Source organism: Trichosurus vulpecula, chromosome 3, assembly GCF_011100635.1.
Source record: "Trichosurus vulpecula isolate mTriVul1 chromosome 3, mTriVul1.pri, whole genome shotgun sequence".
NCBI lineage: Eukaryota > Metazoa > Chordata > Mammalia > Diprotodontia > Phalangeridae > Trichosurus > Trichosurus vulpecula.
This window is the reverse complement of record NC_050575.1, coordinates 227,115,300-227,139,737: the sequence shown is the minus strand read 5'-3', so window position 1 is coordinate 227,139,737 and position 24,438 is coordinate 227,115,300. Positions and strand designations below refer to the sequence as shown.

Genomic DNA, 24,438 nt, shown 5'->3' with positions numbered 1-24,438 from the left:
AGTCCAAAGCTTTGGGTGTGAATCCCACCTTGCCCACACTACAGTGTAATGTTGGGCAAGTCACTAGACTCTCCAGATCTTGGATTTCTTATTTGTAAAATGAGAGGGTTGGACTAGATGACTTCTGGTTTCTTGCAAATTTAAAACTATGCTTCTATAATTTAATAACAAATTAGCAAGACAGCCTAATACAGTGGATAGAGATTTTACCGCAAAGCCATGAAATCCTGCATTCCAGTCCCACCTCTCACATAAACTAGCTGTGTGACCCTGGACAAATCCTTTAAGCTCTCACTGTTAAGCAATTGTCTAAGATTTTAAGATGGAAAATTGTATTGATAGCAGGAGTTTACTCATCCAGAAAATAATCCCAGTGTCTATACCTGTGATGTCTTGAGTGTATCTGGCTAAAAGTATCACCCCCTTTTTTTTTGGTCTGGACAGAAAGGTAGTCTGAACTGTTGACTCCCTTCGTGATGATTGATAAACTGTAGTCACTTAATAAATTTTTGTAGACTAAACATTTACTGTTGATGATACATGAAATGATGGACTTTCAGAGAGGAAATAAGGCCTCAAAATAAAGAGGATTAGAGCTTCTCAGGATTTCATGAACAGATAAATAATAATAAAATAATGAATATGGAAAATATTGAAAAATATAATAATATAAAAATTTAAAATAACAAATAAAAATTGATATAAGAAAACGTTTTTATATTCCAGACTATAGTAGAATTCAAACTATAAACATATCCCAACTGCAGCATCCATCAATACCAGCAAATTGACTTATGTCCTTTAAGGCACTTAATTCCTCCCCTTTGATAAATGTTTAATATGCATCAACTATATGTAGAAAACTTTCCCACATGAACTCCACTCCCATCACCTCAAAACAGCAGAAATTGGTGCTTTATTGCTCTAGAACCCCACAGCACTGGAAAGAACATTGAAATGTAAGATCATGGACACTAGAGTAGAAATGCACCTTGAAGATCATTCTAGTACAAGGCTATCATTGTGAAGACGAAAAGACAGAGGGTCAGAGTGATGAATGAATTGGCCACGGTTCAAAACACCCTACTCTTTCCCTAAGACCATGATGCTTTTAGAGTACTAGGAGACTGACCTATAGCTTCATGAAGTATTATAATTTCGAAGAAGGGAAAACATGGGGCAATCCTGCAAAGCCACTCAAGAGAAGGAATCTTAACAGCATTACTTTGATTATGATACAGACTGTTTGCAACTGCCCAGTCATTTCAGTTATGGTGGACCCTTTGTGAACCCATTTGAGGTTTTCTTGGCAAAGATACTGGAGTAGTTTGCCATTTCCTTCTCCAGGTAATTTTACAGATGAGGAAACTGAGGCAAACAGGTTTAAATGGCTTGCCCAGAGTCACGCAGCTAGTGTCTGAGGCCAGATTTGAACTCTAGAAGATGAGTCTTCTTGACTCCAGGTCAGTAGCTCTATCCACTTTGCCACCCAGCTATGATACAGACCAGACATACCACATACCTCAGCCTAACAAGAGAAAGAGGTGACAATCTAGTGGTGCAGGGGAGGGGCAGGATGAGCAGTGGACTGTAAGAGGTTAAGTCATGTGTCCAGCATCACAGAGCTTGTCAGTGTCTGAGGTACTGTATGAACTTAGGTGTCTCAACTCCATGTCCAAAACACTACCTATTCTGCCATGTTATCGCTTTGTAAACTGAAAGGCAATTTTCCATTAATGTAGGAACCTGAAGGAGAGCATAAGATATCTGATGATATCCCCAAAGGCCTTTTCCTCTGTGTCCCAATAGAATCTGAGTCAGACTGCAAGAGAGCCAGATTAAGGAACAATGGAGACTTATGGAACCCTAAGACAACGGCCCTCACAACGGCCAGGTAGGCTGGCTAGCTTCTGCAGTTTTTCTTTGCACTTAACACATTGCCTGGTATATAGTAGGCACATAATAAATATTTATTTATTGATTGATTGATTAAAAAGCACATTGTAGTTAATCTATACACAATGGGATCTAGATACACACCTTCAAACTATCAAAGCTTAAAACTGCACTAAGATTGTTGGAATACCCTGTATTGTATATGCATAAAAGTCTGTTCAGAGCAAACAGGTGTGAAACAGTTGCTGTTCTCAGCAGCCAACTTTCAAGGCAGCATGAGCTCAGACTGCAGTGTGTGATAAACAGTTCACATGGTGTATAAAATGGACCTGCTGCAGAGAAACAGGGAGGCTGAGCCTCCTCCTATCATGAATTAAGGAAGCCTTGAACAATCATAATAGCAAGAGATCAAATGGTGTTATTTTTTACTAAGGATTAGGAATGAGAAAAGGCTCTCCCTACACAATCTTCTGCAAGGCAGATAATCATAGTCATCATAATCATCATCATAATAAAAACTTTATAATTATTATTTCATAACAACCTTTGGAGGTAGTTGCTATTATTATCCCCACATTACAGATGAGGAAACTGAGGCAAACAGAGGTTAAGTTACTTATTCAGGGTCATACAGCTATTAAAAGTCTGAGGCTGTATTTGAACTAAAATATTTCTCACTCCAGCCTAGGCACTTTACCAACTGCATCACCTAGCTTCCTCTCAAGGAGAAGTATCATAATTTCCATCTTACAGGTAAGCAAGTTGACACAGAGAGATTAAGTGATTTGCTTAGTATTACATAGCTAGTCAGTATGAGAGCCTGCACTCAAGTCCTAGTCTCCTGACTCTAAATCCAGAACCTTTTCCTTGACACCTAATTGCCTGGAAAATAAAGTATGAGTCATCATGTACATTAAGGTCCCATGTATATTTGAAATATACAACAAAGGGAAGATGTTTCCCCCTATGCTCCTGCTTAAGCCTCAGGTCCAGCTTCTTCTCCCTAGTGAGAACTCCAGCCCTGTCTCTGGGTTCTTCCTTTTGATGTCAGTAATTGAATCAGCAAAGCCCTGCTTTATCAACACCAATAAGATTAATTAGATCTTGGAACTAGTTTAAGGGCAGAAGTTCATTGACAAGAAGATACCCAAGCTAATTCACATTGACCTTTGAAGCTCCTTACTCTGTGTCAAGCTGAAAGAAAGAAGTTCTTACATCCAAGGAAAGTTAACCTAAGGAATTGGGCAAAGCAAGTTCAGCCTACATGAAGCTGGTAATGCATGGGTCTCATTATGTTGCTCTCCTGCTGAAAAGCATTCTTTCGCTCCCTATCACCTATAGGATAACATAAAAACTCCTAGGCAGTCATTCAAATACATCTATGTTGTCCCACCATAAAAGCTCCTTGAAGTCATGTGTTGCTTCATTTTTATCTTTGTATATTCAGTACCTGGAATATGGTAGGTACTTAATAAATGCATGTTGTTCAATTCCACTATGTGGATCCAATCTATATTTACATCCTTATTTCTCTTTATAACCCTTTAAGCACTCTATTGCCAAACTGGAAGATGAATTTTTCCCCCAATCTCAGTGTGCTCCTGCCAGCTTCCAATTTCAGAAATTCCCACTCCCATCCCACTCTCATCTCTGATTTTGAAAGTTCGTGATAATGTGGAATGGAGGGGCCAGGATCTCCACTTCAAAGCATGCAGAGGTATTCTGTGAATGTAGCTGTCTGCTTACAATATGGTGAAGAGAATTCTTTTGGTTGACTGCTGAGTAGAAACTGTGCATATAAAAGAAACCAATGGGAGAAGTCATCCTCTTCCCCTCCTGCTGTCTAGCAGCTGTAAAAATTACTCTCCGAGCTCCAGAGGAGGGGTGCCCTTCCCGTCTATCAGGCCAGCTTGTGGACACATGGGCTCCTAGACAAGCCTATGTCTGGGATGATCCCACCTCCTCTTTCCTTTAGTAAAGGACTTTGGCAAACTTCAGAAAACACAAGAGAAGCCACAACAGTTGCATAATTTGGAGTCCATAACAAAGTTTATTGGAAGCTGAACACTAGGTCCTGTAAGCAAAGTAGTGACTCATCATCATTCATTGATCTCAATATGCCCAGAAGTAAACTTTGTGATAAGAAGAATGTAGTTACCACTTTTAAGTTTGAACCCACTCTTCTCAGGGACTAAATTAAGGGAGACTATGCTCAGTTTCAGGGAGATGTTTTTATATTGTCATTCTTGTTACAGCTTTTTTAATAAATACCCCTTTATAAAGGTAAATGTTGTTAATTGGTTAGATGATAGTGTTGTTCAGTCTTTTTGACTGTTTTAGACTGTTATAGGGTTTTCTTGGCAAATATTAGAGTGGTTTGCCATTTCCGGCTCATTTTACAGATGAGGAAACTGAAGCAAAAAGGTTTAAGCGACTCGCCCAGGATCACACATCTACTAAGTGAGGCCAGATTTGAACACAGGAAGGTGAATATTCATGATTTCAGGCCCTGAACCTGTACCACCTAACTGCACTAGATGGTATTACTGTAACAATTATAGTGATGATATTGGAGGATACACACTGAAACAAGGCTTGAACCACTAGCATTTGAGCAAACTCCGTAACTCCGTTTGTTTACTCTGAGAACTCTAACGTGGATTAAAGTCAAATTCTGGGGACCCAAACTCTCAGTGCTAATGGTTTTAAGAGAATAAGTCCAGAATCTCTATGGCTAAAATTGGATAGTAAATTTAGAAAAATAGAAACTATTCAATCTAAGTTCCTGTTCTACAGATGAGAAAACTGAATCCAAGAAAAGTTAAGGATCATATACTTACTAAATGTCTGAGGTGGCATTTGAACCCAGCTTTTTGTGACTCTAAGTCTTCTGCTCTATCATACTATGAATCTTATGATCTTGAAATCAGTTTTCCTTCTCATATACCATGACACCATGCCATCTCTCTCCCTCAAGTAAACATTCTGTTGACCCAGATCAGTAAATGTCATTGTTAGCCTTGACATCTCCTGCACCAGACTATCCTCCTGCCTTGATTTCTATCCTGCTGGTCCCAAAGGAATAGCTGGTAGGAACCTTGAAGTAGACTGTCTAAGCACTAGAGTATACTCTCTCCCCAACCCTTGATATTCACAGTTGTTTATGAATGTATGAGGTTCAGAAAAAAAAGACTGGAGAGGAATTTCTGCAGAGAATGTACATGGACCAGACTTCGTGGAGTGATGGGAAGGAAGAGAGGCTATAAGCAGGGGAAACTTGTCCCCAAGGTGCTGGACAGATTTAGCCTTACTCTCCCAAGGGTAAGGGGGGAAAGTAAAAGAGGAAAAAACCAATACACTCTTCATAAATATTCAGGAGGAGACTAAATAGGGACTTCAGCAAGTGATAGTGGTTATGGATTGGTTTTGTAGGAACCTGGCCTAGTTTTAGAAACTGGGTTCACACTGAATAGAATCTCCCAAGGCCTCAGATCTGGGAGACAGAGAAATGGTAGGAAATCAGGCCTTTGGTGGTTATGAAGGGGAGGGAGGTTATGAAGGAGATTTTTTGGCTGTGACATTGCAGTCTTCTTTAGAAGTACTGAGTTTCTGGAGATAGAGACATAACTGTGTAACTGGCCACCAGCTAATAAAGACCTAAAAACATTATGCATAAATAAAGAGGGTTTGACCACAGTGTCCTGGATAAATATCAATTCATTTGCTTACCCAGAATCCCCCTAGTATCCACCCAGATCTTTCTAATTCTTATTTGTAACCACCAGAGAACCAGTCCTCCGCTGATGTGTTCAGGGTAACTTTGAGCTTGGCTCTTGCCATACATCCCTAAAGCACTTGGATGATCTAAGATTCTGTAAACATGTGCATGGTACCTAGATTATCTGCTTGGACAGCACCAGACAACCTGAATAGAAGTCTAGAAGAGAAATAGTTCTAATTGAATTTATAATAACCACACAGATGGGACTTTCTACCGTCAAAAGAGAAAAAAAGAGCTAGAGAGAAAGAGAAGCTACTGTCCATCAATTACGGAATGACTGGAAAAAATGTGGCTTATAAATATAATGAAATATCAGCTTGCCATAAGACATAAAGAGGAGCACGAAAAAATATGTAAGAACTGCTGCAGAATGACCAAGATAACTAAATTTAAAAAAACTCAGAAACAGAAGATCTGAGATTAGATGGAAATTACCAATCTTGGTAATGTCAAAAGGACATATTATAAAACACACTTCCCTACTTTTAATTTATCAATCAACAAGCATTTTTGAAGTGCCACCTATATGCCAGGCATCCTGCTCAGTGCTAGAAATACAAAGAAGGGTGGGTGTTTAGAGATGCATAATGTTGTATCCCTAAACATATGTAATTGCTGTATTGGTTCAGCTTGCTTAACTTTTTTCCCCCTTTATTACAAAGAAGGGTTGCCTTAGAGTGGGAGGACATATAAAGAAATGACTGTGTTTTACCAGTATAAAAAAGAAAAGGCATCCATATATATTTTAAATAGAGACTTTGAGTTATCCAGACCATCCTGGCAACCAGTTCCAGTGCTGAATTAAACATCTCACATTTCAATAGAAACTTGTCTTCAGGAAACAGTTTGTGTAGTATTGAGAACAGGAGGAGGGTTTGTTATCTACTTAAAGTGAATGAACAGAACATGTCTTTTTATCACTATTTTAACTGTATCGGGAGTAAGAAGTCATAATCATAACATTTTAGCTATGCACCAAAATTGAAGTAATTTTGAGGCTCAATTTCCAAGCTGTACGGTAATTTGCAAGCTCAATCTGAATAACAGATAGACAGATACTCATTTTCCTTGATAGTAACAGGAGAGGTCTTGTACCTTAGGTGATGGTGTTTTATAGTGTTTTTAAATTACCAAGGCAGCTAAATCAGTACAGTTTGAGGATTCCCAGCTTTATTTCATAACTCTTTTACTACTAAACTCGTAGAGATTTAGAGCTGTAATGGACCTTGGACAATTCTGATTATAATTGTTTCATTTTACAAGTGAGGAAACTGAGGTCCAGAAGAGAAAGTACTTTATCCAAGGCAACAAGGATAGAAAACAGAAGAATTGAATTGAACTCAGATCTTCTAAAGCCAAATTATAACTGACAAGACACAATTTCTCATTTAGGCCCTGGTCAATGTCATTAAACAAATCGAATGATTCCAGGTCAGGCACCGCATCAGACCCTGACCCAAGCCATCGGATTTACCCTAAAGACAATTTAAAAAATGGACCCATATAATGCCCTTTCCAATTATTATAGTCACTTCAGTAGTGCAATAATCAATAAACCAACGCACTATTTGGCAATACAGTGATTGCCTGATGATTGGGAATAATAATGGTGACAATCAAAAGAAAAGATTGCATGAAGGTGAATTCAATAATCATTTATGAGGCTAGAGCCATATTTGCATACTAATACTTCTAAACAGCAGAATTATAACTAGCAATTTTTGTGCCCAAGGCAAATCACATGAAACATGCTCTCAATTCATTTTGGGCTTGCAGATGCCCCAGGACACCTTGAAGGTGCTTCTAGGAGCAAATAGGGACAGTGTGTGCACATGTGATATAAGTCTGCTAGGAGGAAGAAGCCATTACTGAGAATCTTTCTAGTTGGACTACACGTCATGCTAACTAGGTACCAAGCTCAGATGTTTCTATTCTGCTAAAGAACTAAAATGTTGTCGGTGATCTTTTAATTTCCATTGCCCTGAATCAGAGCCCTTCTAGTTGCTTCATCCTATTTGCAGTTTTCATGAACAGTGATTCCTCTGACTTGAAAACACTCACAACACTGCATGAATTAATAAAAGTGAAAAAAATGAATCATCTGTGACCTGTCTTTGCCCATGTGGCTAAATGTTATTCTTCAATTCCATACTGAAAGAAGAGAGGGAGAATTTGCCTGCTGTTGATAAGCAAGCTAACCCAAGGATCCTGCAAAGCTGGAACTTAATATCAAGAAAGGCACAGGCAGCATGACTAAAAACTTCAGACTTAAAATTTGCGATCTTCCTGCATTTTTAAGCTGATAATATACATTAGTCTATCTGTAGGAGCTATTATTCATATCTGCTCTTGGGCAGCTGCTAGATAAATTTATAATTTTGCATTTATTTTGAATAAATACTGAGAAAAAATGCCTTTAGTAGGAATGTTTTTGATTGAGAAGTAACATGGCATTCAAGATCATGATTCCTGTCCCACCTGCACCAGAGTTTGACAAACGTATCATCCGCATTACACTTGACTCTTCTGTTTGTTTGGTTTTTTTTGGCCTTCTCAAGTTCACTTTCATAGATTCATAGAATCATAAAGCTGGAAAGAACTTACAGACTATTGAGTCCAACCCTCTCTTTTTACAGATAAAGAAAGTGAAGCACAGAAAAGTAACTTGCCTAGGGTCAAAGAACTAGTAAGTGCATGAGGCAGGATTCAAACTCAGGTCTTCGTGACTCCAAGTCTTGCCTAGACTGCCAGGTCTAGCACCCTATCTACAACCCCACCTTGCAACCTCCATTCATCACATTCCACTAAATTAAAGGACAGAGATTTTGAAGAGTTACCCAGGACTTTAGATAAAGAAACTTAGAGATAAGGGTACTCAAAGGACAGAAGGTAATGAGTCTAAGACACTGGGGTTTTTGCATTCCTTGAAGACCACTACATAGATAATTTTATTTTTTTTTGTTGGGGGGGGTATAAGAATAAGTAAATATTACCTGTGGATGACCTCATGATGAGATAATGCTTCTTACAAGAAGAGGGTATTTCTCACCCTAGTGTCTATAAATTATAAATGCATGCCTTCTAGGATTAAATTGGGCATGCAATTCAAATTCAGCCATGTCTTCTCATGCAAATGCAAACTACTTGAGAATTCATGTAATGAATTTATAATTTATATGTTTAAATTATAAAAATAAGTTATCAAGCTATATTGTACAGTATTTAGCATGCTTAGTAACCCTTGAAGAGTCATTGAAAGATATATTGTTGGGGTGCCAAAAGGTAGTTACCATCAGAAGGAAGGGGAAGATGATAGTATCTTGAAAGATCTTCCTACTTCTAATATTCTATTCAATTTAGATCAATTCAACAGTCATTTATTAAAGGGTACCTATGTGCCAAGCACTATGGTAGGCACTAGTCATGCAAAGACAAAAAAGAAACAGTCCTTGGCCAGAAAAAACCCATATTCTACAAGGAGAAAACAAAGTAAGCACAGACGACATACAGAAATGTAACAACCCTCTCTGGCCTATTCTCCCCATTTGCGTTCACAGTCACAGATTGGGGCCCCAAAGTATGTTTTCTATCTTGGATTCCAGAGATAATCCTGTGGGTGACAACTCCTATTGCTTTAACTTATGAGCCACATTAGTGTGCTTCCTTCTAATAATCAAATAGAAGATTTAAATAGCTACTATCAAAAGCATTTGCTAAGAAAAGATACAGTTGATATAAAACATTCTCGCTCCCTTAAAAAATCTGGGGTACACTATCCCAGATATACACATAAAGACTGTGAGAAAGAATAGGTACGTACAATCTATGATGGTAGTGAGACACCAGTCTTCACTTATTCAGTCTCTAGATCTGAACTGAAGGGGCTGGAAGTCCTTTCTCTCTTTGCAGAATCCTAAAACAACTAGATTTCAGTTTGGCTTCTGTGTTTGTCACGTTTGATTGACCTGTGAGGTGTATATACATAATAATTTTGGAGAGGGGGGCTAACAATTGGGCTGGTCAGAAAAGGTTTCTTGTAGGAAGGAGCATCTGAGCTATGCCTTGGAAGAATTATGGATTCTGAGAGGCAAAGGTGAGCAACAAGTGCATTTTTTTTTTATTTAGTTGTTTTTGGTTGTTTCCAAATCTTCATGACCCCATTTGGGGGTTTCTTGTCAAAGATACTGGAGTGGTTTGCAATTTCCTTCTCCAGCTCATTTTACAGATGAGGAAATTGAGGCAAGCAGGGTTAAATGGCTTGCCCGTGGTCACACAGCTATTAAGTACCTGAGGTCATATTTGAACTCAGAAAGATGAGTCTTCCTGACTTCAGGTCCAACACTCCAACCACCAAGCCACCTAAACCCTAACTCTTGTATTGTAGGAAGGAAAGCTAGGTGGCAGTAGTAACTAGGCCTAAAGGCAGGAAGACTTGAGTTTAAAGCTGATCTCATGAACTTAGTAGCTCTGTGACCCTGAGAAAGTCACTTACTCCCCATTTGCCTCAGTTTCCTCACCTGTAAAATGGGGATAATAATATCACCTACCTCCCAGGGTTGTCTAATGAGTCTAATAGTCTAAATGAGATAATAATTGTAAAGAGCTTAGCACAGTGCCAGGCACATAGTAAACTTTATATAAATGTTAACTATATCATTATTAATAATAATTACGAGTATTATTTAGTTCTTAGTGTTTAGCACAATGCCAGGCACATAGTAAGCATAATGCATGATTTTTCATTATTAGATAGGTTGATTGGCCTCTGTCTCACCCCAAGTGATCATTCCTATGGTCCAGTTCTGAGACTAAATATAGTACTTCTTTAGTCTCTAGATCTGAAGTCAAAACAAATTCACAGACTCCAACCAACACTTTTCATCTCCCAAATATCCTTGATCTAGACTTTTGATAGGTGCCAGCATTTCTGACTCTAATCTGAGATGATGAAAATAAAGTTTCTTCACTTGAAAAAGTAAAATGAATCTTTTTTGTGTCTGGCTTGAGAATTAGGTCAGGAAGCGCTATTCAGGACTGAGTAATATGTATCGTCTATGCTTGAAAAATGAAAATTTAAACATTTTCCAGACATACTTTTGAAGCTATATATTGAAGGTCAGAGAATCCCACTGATCTGGTATAGAAAATCATCACCTACTGAGCAGATATGTCTCTAATAGGTCTGCAGAGTTGTGCCATCTAAATAAGACCTAGCGATCCTTCTATCCTTAGCTGTTTTTAAGTAAAAGTGTTCCCCTTTCTTTCAGTATAACAAAACCTTTCAGGGCATACTTGGTTACCCTTTAAACCCTCTAACAACAATTCCTTCCTCTCTTGGAAATGGATCAGGAATTAAACGGTTTCTCTTCAGCCTGAGATCTAAGGTTATCTTACATATAGCTTGCCAGTTTGTGCATTAGTAGCTGCCATTAGAAATGTAGAAATATCCTGAGAGATTGCCACTAAACCCTTGGCAAGAGGATTTCACAGATTCAGGCCACGTCCTTTCAAGCTGTAACTGGGATCACTTGTGGTAGGTAAGTATAATAGCTACTTATCTATTTGTTAAAGAGGTCTTATGCTTTGGTGTAGCAAGCTAAACGACACTTTGGAACTGAGGTGTGTTAACCACAGAAAGAAATTTTCAAATGCAAATGTTTTAATCTTTCTGTTTCTGTGGCTTCCGTGATTCCATATTATGCTGGTTTGGTCCCAAACTCCCCTGACCACTTCTTCCTGGTCATTTATCATTTATTTTATTTTTATTTTTTGAAGGGAAAGGCAGGGCAATTGTAGTTAAGTGACTTGCCCAAGGTCACACAACTAGTAAGTGTGTCAAGTGTCTGAGGTTGGATTTGAACTCAGGTCCTCCTGACTCTAGGGTTGGTTCATCTTATTCCTTCTGTCCTATAACTATGTGCCCTCTCTATGCCCACCCTGCCTCTCTCAACTACATGTCTACTCTCATGCCTTCATCTACCTCCTTTATTGGGAAATGTCCACTTTTCTATCTCTATCTCTAGCCCTGACTTATCTCATTGATTTCTAATTGCCTGTAAGACAACTCCAATTGGATGGTCTATCCCCATTAACTCAACATGTCGAAAACAGAACAACTCATCTTTCCTTTAGCTTGGATTCACTTATCAACTTTTCCATTTGCCACAATGACACTATCATCCATGCAGTAGACACCCTGGAACCAACTTTGAGCCTTCATCTCCTACATCCAAGCCTTCAAAATATTTGTCATATTTGTCTTCTCTTCTCCATTCTCACCACCTCCACCCTAATCCAGATTTTCTACACCTCCTACTTAAGTTTTCAACTTAATTTCCCAAGCTCCAATTTCTCTTCACTCTAAAATATTTTGCATACTATTTCAGTCAGTTAGATCTCATTTATTATGCACCTACTACTTGCCAGGAGCTGTGCTAAACTCTGAGGATTGAAAAAAAGGCAAAAAACATCTCCTGGCATCAACAAGCTTACAACCTAACAAGGGAGAGAACATGTAAACAATTATGCACAAACCCAACATATGCCAGATAAAGTGGAGAGTGAAGCCAATAGCATTAAAGGGGTTCAGAAAAGGTTTCTTGCTGAAGCTAAGATTTTAGTTGAAACCTGAAGGAAGCCAAGGAAGCAAGGATGGAAAGAAGAGGTTGTAACTAGAAAACAGCTATCAGATTATGACCACTACCACCACTTTCCAATACACAATGGTTCCTTATTACCTGCTATATCAATCCCAGAGGCAACCTTGGATTGTTTAAGTTCCTCTATCATTTAGCCCCACACTACTTATCCAATGTGATTTCCTCTTACTGTCCAACATATACCACTTCAAACTATGAGCTCTCTGAAGGTAAGAGCTGTACTTTGTATGACCTTACACAAAGTAAATGCTCAATAGTTGTCTGTTGTTGAATGAAAGCTCTATCTCTGCTCAGTCTCCTTGTTCTACCCCAAATATATCATTACCATCATCCCCACGGCCATATATCCTCTTTTCCTGGTCTCCTTAGTGGACATACACCCCTTTTTTCAGTTCTTCTACTTATCTGATTCTTAATCTCTCTAGGCCCACTTCTGGCTCCATAAATTCTCCATAAAAACTTCACTAATTATTTTAGTTCACATGCTTATTATTATTGCACACACAGTCAACACTTTGCATCTTGGTACATAATTCCAAGGTATTATGATACAGTGCGGAAAGGAAAAGAAAGGAAAAACCAACAGCAATGACAACTGGATTTGGAACCAAAGCACTTCTATTTAAAACCTCCTTCTTTATCGGTACCAGTATCAGTATGATCCAGGGCAGGTCAGTTCAACTCTCTGGGCCTCAGTTTTCTCATGTCGAGTAAGGATTTTGGACTAGTTGGTCTCTAGTGTCCCTCCCAGCTCTCAATTTATGATTCTATAGTTTTCTACTAGTCCTTTGTCTCCTCCCTGGTTTGTGAGAAGCTCAAGGGCAAAAGTGTATCTTGTACTTCTTTGTCTCACCCAGAGTTCTACATCGTGGGGGTTCAGTAAATATTAATGACTTATCGATATTGATATATCAAGTGGATCTTACCCAAGATTCACTGAAACAGCAGGGAGAGTGTGTTGGCATCATTTTGGTTGGTTAGGCTTGTTTCAGATACATTCCAGTGGTTTCTGAAAGCTTTATTTTCATATATCAGAAAATGACTGAAGGCAAGCCCCCGTTCAGCTTGAGGTTGGTAAAACGAATATTGAGCCAGCCTCTGTTGTGCTTTGAAAGAAGCCAACAATGGCTGTAGCACTCATCCCACAATATGCTCAACGACTGGTAAATGAGAGAGTACCAGAGCATTAAAGAGCCTTGCCTCAAGGAGAGACTCAGGAGACCGAAGATTCTGCAGGGATCCTTTGGATTTCCCTGGGCTCCTTCACAATACAGTCATCCCTTTGTCTTATAGTCCTTACAGCCAGAGGGTGCCTCTGACGTCCAACCTAAATCTCTCTCGCCATAAGTTCATTTTACACTGTCCGCCATAAGTTCATCTTTCACCGTCCGTAGTGGAAAGAGTAAATCGTCAGAAGTGCTTACATATGTTAACCCTTGAAATCTTTGTAAAATCTCCTGAATCATATTTCCTTTAGCTCACAGAAGATATTATGCAGGTTGTTTGTATGTGATTTATATTTATTTGTTTGTTTTTCCCTATCCATATGTCTTCTCTATGTTGCACCAGAGCTGCAGAATCCCAAATGGAGAATATGCCCTGCTAAGGACAAAAGAAGAATTGTCTTGTGGTAACTATAAATTCCTTCTTTTTGTTGACATGGTGCTGCATAAGAATAGAGTTACAAGTAGGATTGAGTGATTTGGCCTGGACTTGACCCTTGGATGCCCAATTGTAACAGATACTGACAGGGTACTTGTCCCTTTAACAGGCAGAAATAATTGAGCTTAGCAAGACTTAGTTAAAGGAAGAAGCTACCAGATGTCCCACTTCTTCCCTTCCCCGACTCCTCCAGGAAGCCACAACTTGGGGAAGTCCCTCCATGGGTCAGCTCCTTTTATTCTTTCTCTCCCTGAGATGGCTTCCCCAGCAACATTCTTAGGGTACCCAAGAATCTCTGCACATTGAGCTGGTGTCCCACAGTTACTACTCTCACTCCAGCAGTGACACAGAGTAACACCCTTCCATCCACCCTTCTTGAGACTACTGTCCTGGATTTCCTAATGCAATTGAATTTGTCTTCAAAAATTGATTTGAAGGGCCATTTCTTATTGCTTTCTTCTGGCACAGATTTGCTACTTATGGTTCCAAAGCTTAGAATCTCAGCTGGAAAAGACATCAGAGGTTGACAATCCACTTTGTACCTGACCAGACTTATGCATTTTTCACTTGAAAATCCACCGTAATTGGGACTCCACAGAGGCACAATTCCACTTCTAGATAACCCCAATACCATGCAGTTTCCCTCCCTTATACTGAGCTAAAATCGATCCCTCTGCAACTTTCAGAGGCAGCTAAATGGGGCTATTGAGAGAGCAGTAGGACTGGAATCAGGGAGACCTTAGTTCAAAGGTGATGTCAGACACTCCTTAGTTATATGACTCTAGGGAAGTCATTTCACTTCCATCTGGACCAGTTTCCTCAATCATAAAATAGGGGTGATAATAACACTTCACTTCCAGGGTTGTTGTGAGGTTAAAATGAGATATTTGTACAATGCTTAGCACAGTACCAGATATGTAGTTGGTGTTTAATAAATGCTTGTTTCCCTCTTTCTGCCTAATAAATGCTTGTTCTTCTACCCTCTTGAGTCAAGCAGAGAAAATCAAATCTCTCTTCAATATAATAGCTCTTCAATGATATGAAATCAGTTCTCATGTTTCCCTCCTTGCCACTTCCTTCTCAAATTTTTCATTTTTCTTTTATCTTTTTTTCCAGCATAAACATTCCCTTCAACAGATCCTCAAGGACATGGCATGGTCTCCAGGTCCCTTGCCATTCTGATCACCTTCTTCTGAATGCACCATAGCTCCTTGATATAATTTCTAAACTGGCAACCAGGACTGAACCCAATATTCCTGAAATGGTCTGAACAGATCAGAGTATGGAGGGATTATCACATCCCTTATTCTGGACCTCAGGTGTCTTCAAGCAGCCTAGCAGAGCATCTGAGTTTTTGGCTGCCTTGTATATCGAGTCCACTGAACTCCCCAGGAACCAGCCCCCATCCAGGCGTTAGATCCACTGGATGCTTCCCTGTCTTTGCTTATGTAAAAGGAGGCTCCTTCCACCATTCCCTGGTGCTGTTTATTTTACTCCCTGAGGACATTACCCCCTCATTCCTGTTTCACATTTCTCTCTCCTGACTCCCTGGATGGTTAGGGTTACTTGGACCCAAATCCGAAAAGTGTGAACAATTCTACTGAATTTAGAATCAAAATTGCCCTTCTTGCATTTTCTAAGAATACCATCTATAATATGAATATTCGCATTGCCTCCCTCCTTAGGCAGATACATGCTTCAGTGGATAGAGTGTTGGGTCTGGAGACAGGAAGACCTGAGTTGCAATCCAGCCTTAGATACTCATTAGCTATGTGACCTTAGGCAGCACTTAACCTGTTTGCCTCGTTTAGCTCAAATGTAAAGTGGGGATAATAGAACCTACTTTGCGGGGCTGTTGTAAGATCAAAAAAGATAATTCTTGTAAAGCTTGGTGCCTGGCACATAGTAGATGCTATCTGTATAAGCTATTATTGTCGTAGTGGAGGTTTTTTTTTTGCTGTTATTACAGGTTTATTGTGAAGAAAGTACTTTGTTAACTTTAGGTACAACATTGAATGGCAGATAGAGTGCTTGATCTGGAATCAGGAAAACCTGACTTCAAATTGCATCTCTGATGTTTCTTATCGGTATGACCCTGAACAAGTCACTTAACCTCGGGAACACTCAGTTTCCCCCTTAGAAAAATGGGAGAAATAATCCTGTGATTATAGTCTCATTATCCTGGGGCAAACTGATACCTCAGAGGAAAGTAAAGAAATAGCGGCATCATCACATTATTCAACATGAGAACATCCCCTTGATTTCAAATAATTGGCTCATACATTTGGCACTGAGATAAGGTTAGGATCTCATTGATTTAGGCTCTTCTTTTGGTAAATGAGGAAACTGAGGCTGAGAGAGATCCAATGATTTCCCAAGAATCATACAAATAATAAGATTTAGAGTCAGGATTTGAACCCAAGTATATCTGACTCTAAATCCAATATTTGGTTTGCTAAAATACTTTGTCTTTTGTTAGAATATCTGCTTGTTTAACCTATTCCTTATTTGGCTACAGCTCTTTGGGGTATATCCTAATTGAAATATAGCTTTTGCAGATCTTTGAAGTACTACTTAGCCCAGTGAAGCAGTGTTCGTTGTTATAGTTGTTGTTTTGTTCTTTTCCTAAATGGCCCTCAGTGTAGGATTGTTTTTTTTGGTTTGTTTTTCTCCCACGGTCACTTTTTCCCAGATGGCAGTATTAAGATTAGAAGGATAGGACCTCACAGATCTCAAACGTAATTGGCGCCTTAAAGTTGATCAGATATTAGGCTAACTTTCCTAAATGGACCAGTCCCGGCTTATCAGATACAGCAGCGGCCTCCTAATCCCACCCCAACAACCTGAAACTTTATCAGCAGCCACTTCTGGGTCTCGAACCATGGCCACCACAATGAGCAAAGACTACATATTACCTATAGGATAATGATGCTTCATTCACCCAATGTCTGCTTGCAGCTATTTACAAATCATCTGCAGGGCAAATAGCAATCGTCCACAGTCACCATATAAAGTACTATATAATCAACTGGCCATTATCTACAGTGGTGGGAATCCAAAGGTCTGTCACTTTTATTTAAAGTTGGAACAAACGCATGGGCCCTGCCATCCTTAATCACTACTAGAACCAAGGGCCCTCTTCCTTTATCACTGCCTTCCTGAAAATATGTTGTAGTAGTGGAATCACAGCCATGGTCATCAGAGTCAGGAAAGGCAGCTCAGTATTGTAAAAGGGCACTGAATTTGGAGTCCAATGTCCCCCTTAAGAGAGATCAGAAAAGCTTGAACAACGTAAAGGGAAGCTCCATGGTACTGAGTGGGTTTAAGGGGGCTTTGGTAGCTAGAAGGTAAGGATGTAGGAAAGGTGATGGGAGGGAAAAGAAATCCCAGTTTCTATTCAGTCATCCTTCCCTCAGCTTCTCCCCTTTTTCTCAGAGGCAAAGGGAAGATTGTCATTCAACTTTTCAGTATGAGCACAAGTTATCTGCCTAAAGTAGAATGTTCTCAAAAACCTGGGGATCAGAACACACTTTTTTTTAGTGAATAGAAAGCATATGAGTACATGAGGGACACAGCATACTTCTTGATCATTTATCAAGGTTTGTGCTTCAATAGGAGCTGTCCCCAAAAAGATAAGTATTTGAAAAATGAATACTATAGCCCAGTGTCTTTTCCTAACTCCAAGAAACTCTTTCATAAGAAAACCCCACTGCCTATAGAAAAGAGTTGTTTCCTGTTACACAAGACCCAGCAAGGTGCCATGAGTACTTTCATCCCCAAACCCTATTACCTTTAAGGACCCATGGCTATCCTGGCCACCAACAATCACAACTTCTGCCATGTCCTCTGCGTTGGATGACCGTCCATGGATGAATAAAGCCGGGCCAACGGCCGATATGTTTTTCAGTGCAACCAAAGCTCCATCTGGCTTCACCTTGAAGTAGGGGTTGGAGACATCAAATCTCAGCTTGTCATTTCCTTTACAGTCATTGAATGTCACTGAAAAGAAGAACATAGGAGAAAACATTAGCAAGGCTCCCCACTTTGGAATCTTTAGGTCCTCTTGCTTAGGGCTACACCCAAATGTATTGAGGGCCTTCTTTCAACTCCACTTATACCAAAATCTCCACTTACAGTGATGTCTTTCAGTTACCAAAGGCACACCAAAATAGAAATGGTCATTTCCCCATGCAATAAGTAGCCATGGGACCTGCCTTTTGAAGCCTTTCTTCCTTCCTTTCTTCCTTCCATTTTCCTTCCTTCCTCCTTCCTTTCCTTCCTTCCTTCCTTCCTTCCTCCCTCCCTCCTTTCCTTCCTTCCTTCCTTCCTCCCTCCCTTCCTTCCTTTTCCTCCTTCCTTCTTTTCTTCCTTTCTTCCTTCTTTCTTTCCTTCCTTCCTTCCTCCCTCCCTCCTTTCCTTCCTTCCTCCCTCCCTCCTTTCCTTCCTTCCTTCCTTCCTTACATTTTCCTTCCTTTCTTACAACCTGATGAACCAAAGTGAAGCCACAATGTAGAATGAATTTCCTTCTAGGCCATCAAGCAATCATCAGTCAAATGCCTACCTACATTCAGATGCCCAAATACACTTGGATGGCACTCAAAGTAATGTCTAAGACACAGTGTGTCCAGCCACTTCTCATTGGTCTCAGGATACTAAATCTCGGACTGGCTTGGTTCTATTCTCAATGTATTTTTATTCCAATGTATCAACCAGTTCCTGAGGACTTTACATTTCTTAGAAACTTTCCCCTTTTTTTCTATCTAATAGTGGTAGTTGAGATTAATGGAGACATGCCTGCTAGCATTTCCTGAAACTGAACTGTAAAGGAGAGGAAACAGCATTGTTTTCATCATGACCATCAATTCCCATTCATCAGACAAAGTTAAACCACTTAAATTAAAGAGCAGGCTAGGAATCTGGCTCCTCCAATTGCCTTTGTGAACGTTTTATCCCTAAGAGAGATGAATTCCCCAGGGATAGTAAAGAAAACATCAGCGTCAGTCTGAGAGGACTACGTTCTCACTGGCTGTGCCAGTGTTCACCAAGGGCTTGGCAGGTTGAAGCTAGCACCAATAGAAATGCCCTTCACTCTAGGTATTTTCTGTCATCCCCACTTTTTAATCCTCCCTTCAGCATTGGAATAATTTCTGTTGTTATTACGATCATCTCCCCAGTGTTATAATCTCTCTTAACCTTATGCCCTATCCTCACTTGTTTCCCTATTGAGAGTGATGTATTTTCTTCACCAAACTATGTGTGTATTAAACCTCCTTTGTCTATTTCAGATAAGAATGAAGTCAATCTGATGCTTACTCAACTAGATGGCACAGTAGATAGAGTGCTAGGCCTAGAGTCAAGAAAATCGAGTTCAAACTTCACCTCAGATACACAGTGTAACCCTGGACAAGGCACTTTGCCTCTGCCCCCTCAATTTCCTAAAAGTGGGGATAACAGTAGCTCCTCCAGAGTTATTGTGAGTATTGTATGAGACAGTATTTGTAAAGCACTTCGCATAGTGACTGGCACATAGTAGGCACTGAATAAATCCTTGTTCCTTCATTGGTTCTTCCCTGGCTTCCTTCCCTGCCTTTCTTTCCTTCCTGCCTCTGCCTTTCCTCCCTCCTTTCACCATTTCTTCCTCCTTCACTCCCTCCCTCTCTCCTTCCCTCCTTTCTCCTTCCCTCCGTCCCTCCCTCCTTCCCTCCTTCCTTCCTTCCTTCCTTTCTTTCCTTCCTTGCGTTCTTTCCACTCTTTCTTCCATGTTTATATGCTCTTCTCTGTCAGTCAATTAAACAATAAAAATTTATTAAGTACCTAATATGTGCCAAGAACTGTGTTAAACACTGGGGATACAAAAAAGAGGCAAAAGACAATTCCTGCCCTCAATGAGCTTACAGTCTAATGGGGGGGAGGAGACAACAAACAAATATGTGCAAACAAGATATATACAGGATAATTAGGAAGTGAGTAAAAGAGAGAAGAAAGGAACACCAAGCAGTGGGATGGACAATGCCCTGGGCTTCAAACCAAAAGAACTTAATTCAAATCCTGGCTCTTCTATCTATTAGTTGGGTGACTTTAGGCAAGCCCCAAGCCCCTCTATCTACCTCACCTTTCTCCTGTATAAAAATTAGGAAGATGTGCTAGAAGATTCTTCAGTTTCCTTACAGGTCATACGTACTATGACTCTAGGACTCCAGTTCCCATCCCTGGACCCCTCAGAACTGCTGGAACTGCTGAAGAATCCATAGGTTGTCACCAGAGATGGTAAGCTCAGGTAATCCTAAGCTTTGACTTTGGGGCAGAGATTTTGGAAAATGCATAAGTTGCTAAGAGCTTTCCTTTGGTGGCCAGTTCAGTGAGATGGTCATTAGTCAGTTATGGTATAGGTCAAATTTCTGCCTGTGGGATTCTCATCCAAGGAGATTTCCATAGTGAGGCAACAAAATCTAGAGAGGTGACTCTGACTCTACTGGATAGATAGGCCTTTAAACAGAGTAAAAAAGGATTATTCTATTCCTTGTATTTCTATCCCCAGTGCCTAGCACATAGTAGATACTTAATAAATGTTTAGTAATTAATTGATATAAATTATTGATAACTTCTTCAACTCAGTGCTGTATGAATCAGAACCCCTCCTCCTCCCAAACCTGATCATTGCTTTGTAAAATAAATTGTCTAAACCTTCTGAGGTGAAGAACAGGTGAAGAACAGGTAGCCTTAACCACCTTAAGGAAGGGCAGATCCCAGAGGGCTAAGTCTTTGCAGAATGCCAAAAGATTGGACTGGCCTAAACCTGTGATTTCACTTGCATTGGGAACACATTGTTCATAAATGGAATAAAATTTGTAATTGCTGGATTAAGATTAAGGAGACCTATTACAATCTCAGCTCAGCTATGTACTTTACAGCTGTTTGACCTGGAACAAGTTGCTTCTCCCTGAGCTTCAGTTGATTTGTCTGTAAAATGGGGATATTATTTTATATACTTGATAGACTTATTATGAGGAAAGCGCATTTGCTACCTTAAAGTATGATATAACAACTATGTGAGCTGCTAATGTTATAAGTATAAAGGGGACCCATCTGGTTGGAGCTCCAGGGAAGCAGGGCAATGTTTGCCAGAGCCAGTGTTGCTAAGTGTTTTTCTTACACATGTGGAAATTCTGGGTACTTTAAATGGCTCTGGTGCTAACAGACAAAGGCATGATGGGAGCTGAAAGGAATTTATTCTCCTCAACCTAAATACCAAGTGAGCTTTGGGGAGTTCCTTCTGAAGGGAAGCAAAGTTGTCAAAGAGTCAGAGTTTCACCTGAGAGATTTCTCTTTTTTTCCCCTTTTAGGCCGAACAAAAGTGCTGAAAATGTGCTTATGGTAAGTAGTAGAGACCTATTTTAGACCAAGGAAGCCTCACAATTCCCAGTCAGTATGCTGCGGCGGTGGTATTATTATGGTTGTTTCTGCCATTATTATTTGAGGCTTAAATGGCTCTTACAGGGCTTTCCACACAATGCTATGAACTACTAAGATAAGTGGCTCCATGAGGAAATAGTGTCGGGGGATAGTTCCCAGTCCAGAGTTGAACAATGAGTTAGTGCCTCTAGTGTGTAAATATCAATGCTAGTGTTCTAACCATTACACTTCTCCCATGGCCTTATGTTACCTCCCTTTGTTTCTGTGCTCTTTGCCCAATGCTGTCTCCCTGTCAGTACTGCTGACGTTAACAGCCTCCCTGGCGCTTGCTTGGTATGGCACTGGAAGCAGCTGCTCTACAGAAGCCACTCATGGTAGAAATGGAAAACTTGTTCTAAACTCTTTGCTTCTCCTACCTCAAAGCTGGTGTGATGATAAATGGAATTCTTGGAATTGAAAGAGATCAGAGGGGCAGGGTGGGGTAGTGGATAAAGCACTAGACTTGTCATCAGAAAAACTTAGATTCAAGTCTAAACTCAGACACTTAGTAGCTGTGTGACCTGGTCAAATCATTTAACTCCTCTTGCCCTCACGCTTCCCATCTGTAAAATGGGGTTGAACTGGGTGGTAGTCCCTTTCAACTCTAAATCTATGATCATATGACGTAAAGGGTGATCAAGTCTAATACATGAACATGAACCTCCTTCTAGGCCAAGCAGCCCTCCAGCTTCTGCTCAAAGAGGTTCAGTGAGGAGAAACTATCAGCTAAGGCTGCCAATTTCAAATAGAAATAATTCTAAAAAGTGTTTCCCCCACCCTGACATCAATGTAAAAATGTCATAGTTGGGGCAGCTAGGTGGAGCAGTGAGTAGAGCACCGGCCCTGGATTCAGGAGGACCTGAGTTCAAATCCGGCCTCAGACACTTGACACACTTACTAGCTGTGTCAATTGCCCGTCTTTCCCCCCTGCAAAAAGCAAAACAAAAAAATGTCATAGTTTACTTTTTAAAAACTATTTAAAAGGTATTATGTTACTTTAAGGTATCCTTTTTTTTTCCCTTCTACCTTGTCTCAACAGGTACCCAGTGGTTCAGCAGCAGCAGATCTCCTCAGATTCCCTTTCCTTCCCTCCCTCCACCCACAGCAGCATTTGTCAGGCAACCCTGAAGTCTAAAATCAAGAGCTCAGCCTGGCTGTGATCTAGGCTAGGGAGGGAGGGAGGGAGGAGAAGAGTTGGGTGGAAATCATTGCTTAAAGCAGCTCTTCCCTAAATAAATATATCAGGCTTGTAATTCAGACTCAAACCTTTTTAAAATGAATCAATCTTCACAGTGGAGCAAATGTCTACTTGAGTAATATCTAAAATGTGGATCTGACACATCTAAAGGGTTCTTATACCCAGCAGAGAGGTTTCATCCTTTTTCTCCAGGAGAAATGGGGCCTTCTCCCACACCGATTCCTATCTTGTTTCATGTTCTACTAACAGCAGCATTTTGATGCTATCATGCTTAGATCACTTTCCAATATTATTAACTTTATTGATGCTGCCAAAATGTCAGTATTTTTCCAACTCTCAAATAGAGATTGAGCCCATACATTTCAAGGCTACAAAGAGCAGAGAACACGCTAAAGATGAAATTGAGGATTTTATGCCCAATGACTTAAAAACACAGCTATTTCCTTGGGATCAACAATTCCGTAATGGCATCAAGGTGCCCTCCTCCCTATCTCCTTTTAAGTTGGACTTATGATTTCATATGTATAGAAACTACTTCATGAGGAAACTTCCTCTACCAATGAAAAGCCTCACTTTCTCTGCAACCTATAATCTCAGAAAGCTGCTGGAATCCCTAAGAGATAAAGTGACTTGTCCAGAGTCACTTAACTCATAAATATCTGAGGCCAGATTAAAACCTGGGTCTTCAGGACTACAAGGGCAACTCTCTATTTACTTTGTCCTAGTGTTTCTCAACACCCCCACAATCCATTCAATAAAAATCAAGTGGGGGGCAGCTAGGTGGTGCAGTGAGTAGAGCACAGGCCCTGGAATCAGGAGGAGCTGAGTTCAAATCCAGCCTCAGACACTTGACACACTTTCTAGCTTTGTGACCTTGGGCAAGTCACTTAACCCCACCCTGCCTTCGCCCCTCCAAGAAAAAATTAATCAAGTGCTCCCAATATGCTGGGTCCTATATATACTAGACTCTCTAGAGATAAGATGGGCAAGACCCAAGTCCTGCCCTAAAGGATCTTATAAGAGAGTATAAGACAAGTACATAGGCTTCTAGAAGTACTGAGTCCCATTAGAGAGATACAAAGTCCAGGTACACCTCAGAGGAGAGAAGGCTCACTTCTAATTGGAGAGAATAAAGGGAAGGTATCACAGATTCCATCAGTTAACAAATATTAATTAAGTTCTTACTATGTGTCAGAGAAACAAAGAAAGGCTAAAGACATTCCTTGCTTTCAAGGAGCTCACAGATGTAGCATTTGAACTGGGCCTTGAAGGACCAATAAAATTTCTAACAAAATGGAGATTGAGCACCATGGGGTGGAAGGGTGGGGAGAGAGCAGAGATAAGACTTAGGGGGACCAATATTGCTACCTTCAAATATTTGATAGATTGTCCTCAGAAAGAGGGACTGTACTAGTGCCAAAAAGCCCAAAGACCAGAAAGAGTACCAATGAGAGGAAATTAGAGCAAGGCAGACTGTTTCAGTAAAAGGAAAATCTTCCTAACAAGTAGAGTTATCCAAAAGTATAACCATTGTGTCAAGTGGTTGTAAGGTTCCCTATCATGGAAATTCATCAAATGGATGCTTGATGTACATTTGTCAAAGCCTTTGTGTATGGAGGGAGGAAGGGAAGGGAAATCTTGTTAATTCATGTGCTGAAATCAGATGCTCTTAGAAACTGTATAAATTCCAGATTGAGAGAATAACATTAGCAAAGACACCAAGATGTAGAGGGAGGGTTTTTTTTTGTGTCAATAGTGAGTGATTCAGTTTACCTGAAGCCAGTGCCTGT

The 24,438-nt window shown here is 40.1% G+C and overlaps 1 protein-coding gene across 1 annotated transcript in view; it reads right to left on the bottom strand.

Annotated features, from left to right (window-relative positions):
- Positions 1-24,438, bottom strand: part of CDH13 (cadherin 13) — a 1,345,123-nt gene that overhangs the window by 885,609 nt on the left and 435,076 nt on the right. Inside the window, exon 3 of the mRNA XM_036749176.1 lies at positions 17,789-17,997. Coding sequence (XP_036605071.1) covers positions 17,789-17,997 — 209 coding nt within the window. The remainder of the gene's footprint in view (positions 1-17,788; positions 17,998-24,438) is intronic.